This window comes from Alosa alosa, chromosome 16 (genome assembly GCF_017589495.1).
Source record: "Alosa alosa isolate M-15738 ecotype Scorff River chromosome 16, AALO_Geno_1.1, whole genome shotgun sequence".
Lineage (NCBI taxonomy): Eukaryota > Metazoa > Chordata > Actinopteri > Clupeiformes > Clupeidae > Alosa > Alosa alosa.
The window spans coordinates 1,287,936-1,303,989 of NC_063204.1; the positions used below are offsets into that span (position 1 = coordinate 1,287,936).

The 16,054-nt window shown below is 45.1% G+C and overlaps 1 protein-coding gene across 3 annotated transcripts in view; it reads right to left on the reverse strand.

Moving 5' to 3' along the window:
- The window catches only part of LOC125309058 (epidermal growth factor receptor-like), a 68,085-nt gene that overhangs the window by 17,389 nt on the left and 34,642 nt on the right, over nucleotides 1-16,054 (reverse strand). For all 3 annotated transcript variants that reach the window (XM_048265718.1, XM_048265719.1, XM_048265717.1), the window contains exons 9-16: nucleotides 14,353-14,479; nucleotides 14,169-14,242; nucleotides 13,286-13,376; nucleotides 12,036-12,241; nucleotides 11,441-11,573; nucleotides 10,915-11,005; nucleotides 10,408-10,565; nucleotides 9,957-9,995 (exon numbers count right to left, since the gene is read on the reverse strand). In XM_048265718.1, coding sequence (XP_048121675.1) covers nucleotides 9,957-9,995; nucleotides 10,408-10,565; nucleotides 10,915-11,005; nucleotides 11,441-11,573; nucleotides 12,036-12,241; nucleotides 13,286-13,376; nucleotides 14,169-14,242; nucleotides 14,353-14,479 — 919 coding nt within the window. The remainder of the gene's footprint in view (nucleotides 1-9,956; nucleotides 9,996-10,407; nucleotides 10,566-10,914; nucleotides 11,006-11,440; nucleotides 11,574-12,035; nucleotides 12,242-13,285; nucleotides 13,377-14,168; nucleotides 14,243-14,352; nucleotides 14,480-16,054) is intronic.

Below are 16,054 nucleotides of genomic sequence, written 5' to 3' on the forward strand. Positions count from 1 at the left end.
TAATTATAGGCTACTGTTGAAGTAGGTCTAATCTTTTTTTTTTTTTTTAGATAGGGTTAGTTAAGGGTCCTGAAACTGAAAAGGTTTGAGAAACACTGTCATAGGCCAAAGTATTAATGTTTTACTCCCTCTCGCTAGATGGCGATATGCGCCAAACACAACACATTCCCCAAACAGACTCTCCGTCTTAGCCATAGCTAACTTGCTAGCAAACTTTCCATATTAGCTTACTTGCTAGCAAACTTTGCATCATCAGTCTAACTAGTTAAATTCTGGGGATGTTAATTTGTATGAGAGAAGCTTCAACTTCTGGGTATGTAGCATTGTGGCATAAAGCTTAGGTAGTTAGCTTGCTAACTCTGGCAGAAATCTCCAGTGTTCTTGTTCCATGTAGTTTTGTGTTGCAGCCACAGGGTTGCAGCAACAGCACGACTAGCCTACAGGAAAGCTGTGTATGAACTCATTCGAATATTTTGAAAACGTAACAGCTAGATATTCTGTCTTCTCATTTTGTAGACGAAAAATGAAGAGAGATTTTATCTTAGTTTTTATTTCATGCAAAACATTTTAGTCTAGTCTTTTTCGTCAACAATAATGCATCTTAAGATAGTCTTAGTCAGTGTTTCAGGACATTACTGCCGCCTCGCCATCGCCTCTGCCTTAGTCATGAAAAAAAGGTTGTTGATCTAACATATTTCCTCTCGCCTCGCCTGACCTAAATTAACACTAGTTGCCTCACTCCTCTTTCACCTCATACACACACCATAACCACCATAAATCAGTCACTCAGAAATCAACACACACACCCATAACCAGATACTATCATAAAATCACTCTCACACACACACACCATAACCAGTACTATCACTCACTCTCCTCTCACACATATTGTAACCAGTACTAAGTCACTAGCTCACCTCACACACACACACCATAACCAGTAATACAGAAATTAAAATCCAGTTCCCATATTGTTGGGATCATAAATGAGTTAGGCCATATTGTAACTATATGAAGAAGCCATATTGCTATATGAGTTAGGCCATATTGTAACTATATGAAGTTAGCGCGGTGGCCATATTGTAACTATAATGAGTTAGCTGTGTGGCCATATTGTAACTATATACAAGTTAGCGTTAAGTGGCCATATTGTAACTATATGAAGATAGTTAAGCGTGTAGCCATATTGTAACTATAAGAAAGCGCGTGTGGCCATATTGTAACCATAATCTCTGAAGGCGTGTGGCCATTGTAACCATTTAGCCGCGGCCGCATTGTAACTATAATGAAAGCAGCGGGTCATGGCCGGTAATCCATATACGAAGAAGCGCGGTCACATTGTAACTATAATGAGTTAGCGGCGGTGGCCATATTGTAACCATAATGAAGCCAGCGCGGTGGCATATTGTAACTATACGAAGTTAGCGTGGGCCATATTATTGTAACTATAATGAAAGCGCGGTGGCCATATTGTAACTATACGAAAGCTAGCTGCAGGGCCATATTGTAAATCCATATGAGTTAGGCCATATTGTAAACTATATCGAAGCGAAGGTGGCCATATTGTAACCATAATGAAGCTAGCTGCGGTGGCCATATTGTAACTATACGAAAGTGTGTGGTCATATTGTAACTATATGAGTTAGCTGCGGGCCATATTGTAACCATAATGAGTTGAAGCTGCGGTGGTCATATTGTAAATAATGAAAGTTAGCTGGGGCCATATACAAACCATAATGAAGTTAGCGGGTGGTCATATTGTAACTATATGAGTTAGCTGTGGCCATATTGTAACTATATGAGTTAGCCATATTGTAACCATAATGAAGTTAGCTGCAGCCATATTGTAACCATATGAGCTAAATGCCATATTGTAACTATAATGAAGTTAGCTGGTATCATATTGTAACTATATGAGTTAGGCCATATTGTAACTATACAAGTTAGGTGGCCATATTGTAACTATATCGAAGCTAGCTGCAGGGCCATATTGTAACTATATGAGTTAGGCTGCAGGGCCATATTTTCGTAACTATAATGAAAGTTAGCTGCGGTGGCCATATTGTAACTATACCGAAGAAGGCAATACATTGTAACTATACGATGAGCTAGCAGGGCCATATTGTAACTATAACAGCTAGCTGGTGGCCATTACATTGTAACTATAATGAAAAGGCAGGCCACATTGTAACCATAATGAAAGTTAGCGGTGGGCCATATTGTAAAACTATAATGAAAGAATGGTGGGCCATATTGTAACTATATGAGTTAGGCCATATTGTAACGATACGAAGCTAGCGCGGTATTACATTTGTAACTATAACTGTTAGGTGGGCCATATTGTAACTATAATGAAATGGTGGCCATATTGTAACCATATAATGAAAGCTAGCGTGGTGGCCATATTGTAACTATCAAAGTCAAAGTCAAAAGTCAGCTTTTATTGTCAATTTCTTCACATGTTCCAGACATACAAAGAGATCGAAATTACGCTTTCACTATCCCACGGTGAAGACAAGACATATTTTACCAATTTTAAGTCCACAGACAAACATAACATTCAAGTAAAACAAAAAAGTAAGTAAATAAGTAAATAAGAGGGCACATATAATAATGAAAAATAAGAGCAGCAAAATTTTGTTGAAATTGTGCATAGACAGTCAATAAAAAACTAGGCAAAAGTCAGGGCCAATAAGAGGCTTGGGTAGTTCTGTTTGACCTGAGTAATAAAGAAAGTGGCATAGTGGTGCAAGTTATGTAAGATAGCAGAAGTGTTGTGTTTTCAGGACAACAACACCAAGTTGTAAAGCGTACAAGTGTGCAAGGGTGTTCAAGCGTGCAAGTGGGAGTGCATGTTTTGGGTCCAATGTCCACCTGTTATGTAGCTGAGGGTGGAGGGGGAGTTCAGGGAGAGTCCGCATCCTGTGTTGGTGTAATGAAGCTGTTGGTGAGTCTGGTAGCGCGGGAGCCGCAGGTTTGCAAATTCCCCCAGAGGGCAGTAGATCAAACAGATTGTGAGCGGGTGACTTGCATCACCTCACAATTTTGGTCGCCTTCTATGGGTGAGGTGGGTGGTGTAAATGTCCTTCAGGAGGGGAGTGAGCACCACGATCCTTCCAGCTGTGTTCACTATGCGCCTGCAGGGCTTTCCCCATTGTATTCAGGCAGCTTCCGGCCCCACACAGCGATACAGCTGGAGAGGATGCCTCAATGGTGCCTCGGTGAATGTGGTCATGATGGCTGGTGGAGCACTTGCTCTGAGTTTCCGCGAGGAAGTACAGGCGGCGCCTGAGCTCTCTTCACAGTGATGCAGTGTTGGTGGTCCAGAGAGGTCTTCACTGATGCACCCCCCAGGAATTTGGGTGCTGCTCGCCTTCCACCACAGCACCGGGCCGATGGTCAGTGGCAGGTGTTGGGTGTGACCCTCCGAAGTCAACAACAATCTCTTTGGTCTTGCTGACGCTCAGCAGGAGGTTGTCCCTGCACCACGTGGGTCAGATGGTCGACCTCCAACCTGTATTGAGTCTCGTCGTTCTTGATGAGAGGACCCACCAGAGTTGTGTCGTCAGCAAATTTCACTATGTGATTGTTGCTGTAGGTTGCAGTGCAGTCATAAAGGCCAGTAGGGTGAAGAGCATGGACTGAGCACGCAGCCTGGGGGGGGCCCTGTGCTCAGTGTGATGCTGCTTTGAGGTATTGTTGCCAACACGCATTTTCTTGGGGGCCTCTGACAGAGGAAGTCCAGTAGCCAGTTGCAGAGGTAGGTACTGAGTCCCAGTTTGTCGAAGTTTGCAGATGAGTTGTTGTGGTATTATGGTGTTGAATGCAGAACTGAAGTCTATAAACAGCAATCTCACATATGAGTCTCTTTTCCAGGTGGGTGAGGGCTGTGGAGGGCAGAGCAGATTGCATCCTCTGTAGACCGCTTGGCTCGGTATGCAAACTGAAGGGGTCCAGGGTGGGGGAGAATGGCTTTGATATGTGACATGACAAGCCGCTCAAAGCACTTCATGATGATGGGTGTCAGGTGCCACAGGGCGAAGTCATTGAAGCAGGATGGAGCAGTTTTCTTTCGCACAGGTATGATGGTGGCAGCTTTTGAAACATGATGGGACGATGGCTTGCTTCAGGGAAGTGTTAAAGATGTCTGTGAAGACATCCTTAAGCTCCCCCGCAGTCCTTCAGCCGCACGAACACCTGGGATGTTGTCTGGACCTGTTGCCTTACCGGGTGTTGATAGCAGCAAGTGTCCTCTTCACGCTGTCGGCAGAGAGGCACAGGGCTGCTCATGTAGAGAGGGGATGGGTCTTCTGTGGGCAGGTGCTGTTTTGTGCTTCAAAGCCCGAGCAAAGAAGGTTCAGGTTGTTGAGCAGAGGATGTTGCCTCACAGCTCTGTGGCGCTGGCTTGTAGTCCCGTGAGGGCCTGAATGCCCTGCCATAGGCTTTGTGAGTTCCTGCTGTCTTTGAAGTGGGTGGTTATCTTGTGAGTGTATTCCTTTTTTGCTTCCTTGATGCTTTCCGGGACAGGTTGGCTCGCTGTTTTCATGCCAGCTTCATCCCCAGCCCTGTAGGCTTTGTCTCTGGCCTCAGCAGCCTGAGGACATCCCCTGTCAGCCATGGCTTCCAGTTAGCCCGAGTGATGATGTTTTTTGTGGGTCACATCGATGCACTTGGTGATGTAAGAGGTTACAGTGTCTGTATACTCCTCTATGTCTGTCGGTTGTTGTAAGTGGCTGCCTGGCAAACATTTTACAGTCTGTTGTGTCAAAGCAGTCTTGAAGAGCATCGGGCTCCTCAGGCCACACTTTTTACCTGCTTACGAACCGTTTGTTAAGCTTTACCCTTTGTCTGCATGCGGCATTAGCATAACAGTGATATGGTCTGAAAGTCCAATGTGGGGGGGTGGCTTTGTATGCTCCTTTGTGTGTAGTGTAGACCAGGTCCAGGATGTTATCTCCTCTTGTTGGAAAATCAACATGCTGGTGTAGCTTTGAAGTACAGTTTTAGATCAGCATGGTTAAAATCTCCAGTGAAGATGGTGAAACCGTCTGGGTGTGCGCCCTGTTGTTCACTGACAGCCTGGTACAGTTCACTAAGCACGCTGCCTTATCAGCTATTTGTTGTTGGTAGGCGGATGTATACTGCGACTAGCAGAATGCCAGAATTTCCTTAATGGCAGGTAAAAAGGACGGCACTTCATGATCATAAACTCTGCCAGTGGTGAGCAGTGTTTGCATACTACTACAGTGTCCCGCACCGTGGCCACGGATGTAAACACAGATTCCTCCTCGCAAATTTACCTCCCTTTACAATGGCTCTGTCTGCTCGATAGCATGCTAGCTGCTCAGTTGTACAGCAGAGTCCGGAATGTTGTCATTTAACAAGTCTCAGTGAAGACGAGCACAGCAGTTAGTTACTGTCCGGGTTCGTTGATCTCAGCAGTGCGTATGCTTGATCCATTTTGTTGTCCAGTGATGGTACATTTTGCCAGAGATGGATGGTATGGCTGGGCGAAGTTGGGCTGGCATTAGCCTGGCCCGGACCTCAGCGCTTGCCCCTCTTCTGCTTCCTGCTTTACCGCTTCCGGCGCTTTCTTTCGGAGTAGCAGGCGAGTCGGTGTTGTTGCAGGCGGAGTAGTCCGAAAGTTCGCTTAGCGTCTCTGTTGCAAAGTCCAGAACGCCGCAAAACTTGCTTTTGCAGATGTCAATTAAAACTGCCTGCTGTAAATTTGTAGTGCGGCGTGGTAAGACAAGGCGAACCACGTAAAACTTTGACAAACACTTTTAAACGAACAAAACAATCGATACGGTTGGGACAGAGAGGTCGCTATGCATTATGCAGCCAGCCATCTTGATGTGTAAAACTATCGAAAGAGTTAGCGCGTGTGGCCATATTGTAACTATACGAAAGTTGGCGGTGGGCCATATTGTAACTATATGAGTTAGGCCATATTGTAACTATACGAGTTAGCGTGTAGCCATATTGTAACTATATCGAAATGGCCAATTGTAACTATAGGTTAGGCCATATTGTAACTATAGAAGGAGTTGGCCATATTGTAACGATCAATGAAAGGCGTGTGGCCATGTGTAAATTCATATAATGAAGCGTGTGGCCATATTGTAACAATAATGAAAGCATAGCGTGTGGCCATATTGTAACTATACGAGTTAGGCCATATTGTAACTATAGCTGAGTTAGCCATATTTGTAACTACTCTGAGGGATTAGCGTGTGGCCATATTGTAACTATATGAGTTAGCGTGTGGCATATTGTAACTATCTGAGGATTGTATACTATACGAGTTAAGCGTGTGGTCATATTGTAGCAACTATATGAGTTGGCGTGTGGCCATATTGCTTCTGTGAGTTGGGCCATGTGTAACTATACGAGTTAGTGGCCATGTGTGGCTTACTATATGAGTTAGGCCATATTGTAACTATGCGAGTTGGCGTGTGGTCATGTATTGTAACTATAGGTGGCGTGTATATTGTAACTATATGAGTTGGCGTGTGGCCATATTGTAACTATCACGAGTTAAGCGTGTGGCCATTGTAACTATCACGAGGTTAAGCGATGCAGCCCATATTGTAACTATCTGAGTTAAGCGTGTACATATTGTAACTATATAGGTTAGGCCATATTGTAACTATCACGAGTTAAGCGTGTGAAAAGCTACATATTGTAACTATCACGAGTTAGCGTGTGGCCATATTGTAACTATATGAGTTAGGCCATATTGTAACGATACGAGTTAGCGTGTGGCCATATTGTAACTATACGAGTTAGCGTGTGGCCATATTGTAACTATACGAGTTAGCGTGTGGCCATATTGTAACTATACGAGTTAAGCGTGTGTATATTAGCCAACTTTATCTGAGTTAAGCGTGTGGCCATATTATAACTATCTGGCGAGTTAGCGTGTGGCCATGTGTAACTATCTGTGAGTTAGCGATGTGGCCATATTGTAACTATCACGAGTTAAGCGTGTAGCATATTGTAACTATATAGGGTTGGTAGCAATCTGAGTTTAGCGATGTGGCCATATTGTAACTATACGAGTTAGCGTGTGGCCATATTGTAACTATACGAGTTAGCGTGTGGCCATATTGTAACTATACGAGTTAGCGTGTGGCCATATTGTAACTATACGAGTTAGGCCATATTGTAACTATACGAGTTAGCGTGTGGCCATATTGTAACTATATGAGTTAGCGTGTGGCCATATTGTAACTATATGAGTTAGGCCATATTGTAACGATACGAGTTAGCGTGTGGCCATATTGCTTTATGCGAGTTGGCGTGTGGCCATGTGTAACTATACGAGGATTAGCGTGTGGCCATATTGTGGCTGCTCACGAGGTTAAGCGTGTGGCATAATATTGTAACTTCTCTGAGGTTAGCGTGTGGCCATATTGTAACTATGAGTTAGGCCATATTGTAACTATGCGAGTTGGCGTGTGGTCTCATGTTAGCTTCTATGAGTTAGCGTGTAGCCCACTCAATGTAACTATCACGAGTTGGCGTGTGGTCATGTGCCTTCTCACGGAGTTGGGCCATGTGTAACTATGTAAAGGTTAAGCGTGTGGCCATGTTGCTATGAGTTAGTGTGGCCATGTGTAACTATATGAGTTAGCGTGTGGCCATATTGTAGCTACTATGAGTTAGCGTGTGGCCATATTGTAACTATATGAGTTAGCGTGTGGCCATATTGTAACTATCACGAGGATGGCGTGGCCATATTGTAACTATATGAGTTGGGCCATATTGTAACTATCTGAGGATGGCGTGTAGCCATGTGTAACTATCACAGTTAGCGTGTGGCCATATTGTAACTATGAGTTAGAGCCATGTAACTATCTGAGTTAAGCGTGTATACATGTAACTATACGAGTTAGCGATGTGGCCATATTGTAACTTCTCTGAGTTAAGCGGCGTGGTCATATTGCCGCTTTATATGAGTTAAGCGTGTGGCCATATTATGGCTTCTCTGAGAGTTAGTATGGTCATATTGTAACTATACGGTTAAGCGTGTAGCCATATTGTAACTATCTGATTAGCGTGTGGCCATATTATGCTATAAGTTAGCGTGTATTATATTGTAACTATCTGAGTTAAGCGTGTGGCCATGTGTAACTATCACGAGTTGGCGTGTGGTCATATTGTAACTTCTCACGAGTTAGCGTGTGACCATATTATATTCTCACGGTTAGCGTGTGGCCATGTTAACTTCTCTGAGTTAGCGTGTGGCCATATTGTAACTATATGAGTTAGCGTGTGGCCATATTGTAACTATATGAGTTAGGCCATATTGTAACTATACGAGTTAGCGTGTGGCCATATTGTAACTATACGAGTTAGCGTGTGGCCATATTGTAACTATATGAGTTAGGCCATATTGTAACGATATACGAGTTAGCGTGTGGCCATATTGTAACTATACGAGTTGAGCCATGTGTAACTATCGGAGTTAGCGTGTAGCCATATTGTAACTATATGAGTTAAGCCATATTGTAACTTACTCACAGCGAGTTAGCGTGTGGTCTGTGTAACTATATGAGTTAAGCGTGACCCTTAATGTAACTATACGAGATTGGCGTGTGGCCATATTGTAACTATCACGAGTTAGCGTGTACATATTGTAACCTCTGGTTAGCGTGTGAATCATGTAACTATCTGAGTTAGGCCATATTTAACTATATGAGTTAAGCGTGTGGCCATGTTGTAACTCTATGTGAGTTAGCGTGTGGCCATATTGTAACTATATGAGTTAGCGTGTGGCCATATTGTAACTATATGAGTTAGCGTGTGGCCATATTGTAACTATACGAGTTAGCGTGTGGCCATATTGTAACTATATAGTTTAGGCCATATTGTAACTACCGAGTTAAGCGTGTGGCCATAATGTGTAACTATCTGAGTTAAGCGTGGCCATATTGTAACTATATGAGTTAGCGTTATTTTGGCCATATTGTTAGGCCATATTGTAACTATCACGGTTAAGCGTGTGGCCATATTGTAACTATATGAGTTAGCTGTGGCCATATTGTAACTATACGAGTTAGCGTGTTGGCCATATTGTAACTATCTGCCCGAAGTTAGCGTGTGGCCATATTTGGATTGTAACTATCTGCATTGAACTTAATGCCCATATTGTAACTATCATGAGTTAGCGTGTGGCCATATTGTAACTATACGAGTTAGCGTGTGGCCATTTTGCTTCTGATGATGGTGGGGCAGCTTCAAGGTCTCTTGGACACTCAGCACTCAACACACGCTATATGGTCCATTGGGTTTGAACTGTGATTTACGGAGATAGCGAACACACACTATATGGTCCATTGGGTTTTAAACACAGGTGACATAGCACCACTGACTGCCTCTATGCATTGGGGCATCATGCTCATATGTCATTGCAAACCTTGTTTCATTGAAACAGTGTGAACCGACATTGCAGGCATTTCAAAACATTTGGGGTTTGTTAAACTCAGACTGTTGAGGAGAGGTGGTTACGTCGATCTGGATCAATCCACTTGGAATAAGCCCCATTTGGGGTTGGGAAACTCAGACTGTTGAGGAGAGGTGGTTACGTCGATCTGGATCAATCCACTTGGAATAAGCCCCATTTGGGGTTGGGAAACTCAGACTGTTGAGGAGAGGTGGTTACGTCGATCTGGATCAATCCACTTGGAATAAGCCCCATTTGGGGTTGGGAAACTCAGACTGTTGAGGAGGGGTGGTTACGTCGATCTGGATCAATCCACTTGGAATAAGCCCCATGAATGTGAACAAAACAAGCACATTTCCCCCTCAGATTTCCCTTTTACACCATGTGCAGGAGAGCTGTCGCAGCATGTCTCATCTCACTGTGAGATTTATCACAAAGACAAACAAAGTGCGGTGATAAAAGGACTGCAGGAAAAACAGCCGTCAAGATTCATGAGCCAATATCTCACCTTCTTGGTTCACAGCCAGCCAGTCCAGGCCCACTACATCTGCAGATTAAATCAGAACATATGAGGGTTTAGGAAGATGGATTCTGTTTTAAGTTGCTGTAATTCATCAGTTTTTGTAGACAGCAGAATAATGAGTCCCACACAGACCAGAGTCTGTGTGGACAGAGAGGTCAACAACAGCTGCCCTCAGACCTTTTGATGTCATCAGTCCTGACATGGAAGCATCATACAGGCAAGTTTACTATCTTGCTTATTTTGCACATATTCCTATTTTATATCCAATGCTGAGTGTAGCGATTCCAGCCACTGTCTTCCAAAGTGAGAAAACATCGGCACAATAATACAACACAGCTGCAATAGACACCATCATTCCCACAAATGAAAACAGTTCTACTAAGTAAGTCAGTCAGGATGTGAGTAAACTAATAAAGGCGGCATCTCATAGTCGTACCCTTGTGTACAGTTGGCGTGGCATGGCTGGCACTCTCTCCTCCGGTCAGGGTACTTCCAGATGAGCTTGTCGTTCTCCCCAAACACATTGTGGGGACAGTGGTGGACACAGCGCGGCCCGTCGGTAAAGTGGAGGCACTCCACACACTGGCCTGGGCCCTGCAAAAGCAACACAGCTGACCGCTTAGATGGACAGTCACGCTATTAAAATACACTCACATATAGTCACCATTAGCATACCTAGCATGTCCACTGAGAACACAAGAGTGAAGAGTTTAGATCTGTTTTGTGACAGATCTAAAGAGCAGAGCGTGTCCTTGGTCACATCTATTCATATTTAATCACCATTAACATGTGACCATTAGATTTGTGGATGTCATAAGACTGGAGGATGAAACTCACACAAAGCCTCAGTATTCTGCTGTGAGCTGCTTAGCATGTTCGTCTATACAGCAAAACATTCCTCTGGAAGTCCACTGTGTCAGACGTGGACAGGAAATGGACCTACCGCTCCATAGCAGGTCGGACGGCCGTTCTGCGGCTTGCACTCCGGGTCACATTCCAGACAGGTTTTGTTCAGCACATACTCTCTCGGAGACCTGGAGACCGGAGACAGGACACCCATTAGAGCAGCATGCAAACAACAGCAGCCTGACCAGAAGCCCCATTATGGAGGCATTCCTCCAGACTGCGCTCGCTGCAGGCCTATTGTACCAGAGGTTTAAAGAGCGTTTGTCCAACACTGAATTCAATAACTGGGCAGCGGATGACATAATGCCAGCAATGCCAGCAATGTCACAATGTCACACGGTCACATGGTCAGTTCCCAGGCGCCTGACCACTGCCTTCAGACTCACCTTTCACAGTCCTTATTGGAACACTGCATGAGCTGATGAGAACTGCTGCTGTTGTTATGGTTGCTGTGTGCAAGGGCATTTCTACTGCTATCACATACACCTACACAGCACGCCTGTTAAACGGCATGTGGTGACTGATGTTGTTGTTGATGTTGTTGTTGTTGTTGTTGTGCTCACCCATCCAGCAGTCTGCAAGCGTCCACACAGAGGCCCCTGCGGCTGAAGCGCTGGCAGCTGAGACACATGGAGGGCCCAGGGCCCCAGCACCCCGCCTCCGAGCAGCGGTCATCACACGTGCTGTTACGCAGCTCTGCACACACACACACACACACACACACACACATGTACACACACACACACACACACACACACCACACATACACACACATACACACACACACACACACACACATACACACACACACACACACACAAAACACACACACACACACACACACACAGACACACACATACACACACACACACACACACACATATACACACACACACACACACACACACACACACACAAATACACACACATACAAATACACACACAAATACACACACAAACAACACACACACACACACATTTGTGGTTTACACACAGGTTTACACATAGAAACTGGTATACGCATTCACACACAAAAAGAGCAATCCAGAAAAAACAAATCGATCTGACTCCACTTTAGAGTGACTCCATCACCTCCACCAAGCCCTAACCATGGAGACGTGGTGTTGCTAAGCAAACCCACACCACTCAGGTTCTCACCGCAGGTGGCGTGGTCAGCGTTTTGGCCCACAGCGTACCGCTGCTGTTTGAGCCTCAGCAGGTTTCTCCAGTACTGTCCGTCGCCCATGTAGCAGAGGCGCGGGTTGTAGCGGACGACCACGTCGCCCCCACTGACCTCCCGCAGCGAGCGAAGGCCCAGGTGCTCCAGGTGTGGGATGTGCAGGACGGCGAAACTCGCAGTTCCCCTGGAGACAAAACGGAGTCAGCCCAGTCATGTGATGCGATGCAGAGCGTCACCAGAGAGGCTCTCAGCGGAGCCCCATGGAGTGCCACTACACTACGTGCCCCATGGAGCGCCACTACACTACACTACACTACACTACGTGCCCCATGGAGCGCCACTACACTACACTACACTACACTACGTGCCCCATGGAGCGCCACTACACTACACTACACTACGTGCCCCATGGAGTGCCACTACACTACACTACACGCCACGCCACGGGAGCTACACTACACTCGTTACGCAGCCCCATAGAGCTTCTACACTACACTACGCGCCTCATGGTGCCAACTCCACTACACTACACTACGTGCCCCATGGAGCGCCACTATCCACTACACTACACTACACTACGTGCCCCATGGAGCGCCACTACACTACACTACATGCCCCATGGAGCGCCACTCCACTACACTTCACTACGTGCCCCATGGAGCGCCACTACACTACACTACACTACATGCCCCATAGAGCGCCACTACACTACACTACACTTCACTACGCCCCATGGAGCGCCACTACACTACACTACCACACACGCCCCATGACCACACTACTACACTACACTACACACATGCCATGCCACGCCACGTGCCTCATGGACCACGCTACTACACTACACTACACTACACTACGTGCCCCATGAAGCGCCACTACACTACACTACACTATACTACACTACACTACGTGCCCCATGAAGCGCCACTACACTACTCTACACTATGTGCCCCATGGAGCGCCACTACACTACACTACACTACACTACGTGCCCCATGGAGCGCCACTCCACTATACTACACTACACTACGTGCCCCAGGGTCCTGCCTCTGATAACACACACACACACACACACACACACACACACAGACACAGACACAGACACAGACACACACAATGTAATGCACATTTGAGAGGCTAACTGATGCTGGGTCCTGCCTCTGATAACACACACACACACACACACACACACAGACACAATGTAATGCACATTTGAGAGGCTCACTGATGCTGGGTCCTGCCTCTGATAATCTCCAGGTTCTCAAAGGGGCTGAGGGACGTCAGGTTGTGGGGCCAAGCCTGTATCAGCAGGAAGCCTGTGAGGATCGACACCAAGAGGAGCTGTGAGCGGCAGGAGTCACACACACACACACACACACACACACACACACACATGTACACACATGTACACACACACACACACACACACATGTACACACACACGACACACACACACACACACACACACACACACAAACACACACACACAGACAGACATACGTATACAGACACACACACACACACACAACATAACCAGTACTACAGAAATGGAAAAGCAGTCACTCTCACACAACACAGTCTCTAGTCCTGTCACCTGTCAATCACAGCAAATATAAAACACTCACATTTTTCTTCAGAAATGAATATTTCATGCTGAATTTTTAAAGCTGCGGTGAAAGCTAAAACAAATGCATTCCATGGTTCAGTAGCTGGGACTGTGTCACACGTGTGGTGGAGTTATTTTATGGTTGGGGTTGCTACGCCTATTTCATGGGACTATGCCAGACGTGTGGTGGAGTTATTTTATGGTTGGGGTTGCTAAGCCTATTTCATGGTTTGGATGATGGGAAGGGATTGGATAGGAACAGATTATTTACTTTATTATTTAGATTATTTAGTTCCTCAGAGGTCAACTGGTACAACAAGCGAATGAGATTTATTATTTAATGGGTATATTAAATTAAAGCTATGCCCATTATTAATTAATGGGCATAGCTTTAATTCCTCAGTAACAGATGCAACTAAATGTATCACTTTGCTATATTACTATTACTATCAACTGCTTTCCGTAAGACATCTCGAGAGACGAAGTGTCCAAGTGCTTGTACCTGTGATTTCTCTCACCGTCCTGAAGATGTCCAACTTCACAGGATCCATCTTTGGTGTTTTAGTGAATGGGTCTCTGAAATACATTTCAAATGGGATTTCTGCATTTAAGTCATACGGCAGCACGGCAGGTGAAGACTCAGTGGGAGTTGACTGGGAGGAGGGAACTCTTATCGGTTTCCTTACCCATTTAAGGAGGTCTTCAGAATGGATATGTCTCCATTTATCTTGGTGCAGTTTTTGAAGGAGTCGATGTTTGTTGCGTTGATTGTCATAACACCAGCTAGTCTTCCCATTCCAAGCCCATTACAAACTGCAATTAAAAAAACACAGAATTGTTTAAAGGCCCCATTTTACCTCAAAATATAATTTCCAAAATCATTGTGTGAAATGATGACCCGTCTCAACACTGCTGCTGTTCTGCCAGGCGGGTGCAGTGTGTTAGTGTAGCGTGCTGTGTGTAGCGTGCTGTGTGTAGTGTGCTGTGTGTAGTGTGATGTGTGTAGCCTGCTGTGTGTGTGCTGTGTGTAGCGTGCTGTGTGTAGCGTGATGTGTGTAGCGTGCTGTGTGTAGCGTGTAGCGTGCTGTGTGTAGCGTGATGTGTGTAGCGTAATGTGTGTATCATGCTGTGTGTAGCGTGTAGCGTGCTGTGTGTAGTGTGATGTGTGTAGCGTGCTGTGTGTAGCGTGATGTGCGTGCTGTGTGTAGCGTTATGTGTGTATCATGCTGTGTGTAGCGTGCTATGTGTGTAGCGTGCTGTGTGTAGCGTGCTGTGTGTTGCGTGTAGCGTGATGTGTGTAGCGTGCTGTGTGTAGCGTGATGTGTGTAGCTTGCTGTGTGTAGCGTGATGTGTGTAGCTTGATGTGTGTAGCGTGCTGTGTGTAGTGTGATGTGTGTAGCGTGCTGTGTGTAGTGTGATGTGTGCGTGATGTGTGTAGCGTGCTGTGGTTTGAGTGGGCAGACTGTAGAGCACACTCAACCGCAGTTTTAAGTAACCCACTAAATTATTACAGTTTTAAGTAATCAAAGAGTGGAGTGCACGCACATCTCCAAATTTAAACAGGTGCTGGGTAAAAGGTTTAGCCGACAATTGAAAAATAAAAAGATACCCGCACACTGTTTCTATAAGCTCCCAGAGTGGTTTATTAACACAACGTTTCGACCAGAGGTCTTCGTCAGGTATCTTGCACAAGGTAGACTACTGTATGTCAGTTTGAGGTCATACTTTTGTAATAGTTCTGTAAACATACAGGGATCCAAACCTCAAGTCAGTGTTTTTTTACACACAACAAAACAAACACAAGTGTGTTTTTCCAAGTCAAAATACAAAATAGCATTTCACTGAGACAAAACAAATCAGTCTACATCGGGTCGCTCTCTCAAAATTTCGACATCACATGCAATATCCTAGTCCACACCGGGGAAAATATCTTCTGGAATGCCGTATCCAGGCCTGACATGACAATATCCCCACATGTAGACTGATTTTTTTGCCTAAAGGGCTATTTCTTTCTCTTCTTACCCTTCCTCTTCCCCTCCCCATCCTCCTCTTGCTCCTCCTTGTCCTCTTCCTCTAACTTCACCTCCTTGTCATTCTCTCCATTGTACATTACCTGTGGCTTATTTATAGTGCTTAGGCTGATTGCAAAGTGAACTAATTATCTAAAACAGTTTTCACATGAGAAAGTGTGCTAGAGTGAAAATAGTGTAAATAATAGCCATACATGTGTATAGATTTGCTAGGAGTGTGTTGATCATTTGGAAATTGAGTGTAAAGCATGAGTTGTGTTTACAGTTCCGCAAAAAGAGTGCTGTGCAGTGAATTGTGCCTACAGTTGTGCAAAGTGTGTGTTACAAAATTGCTTTATAAACTGTGTGCAAAGCAGTG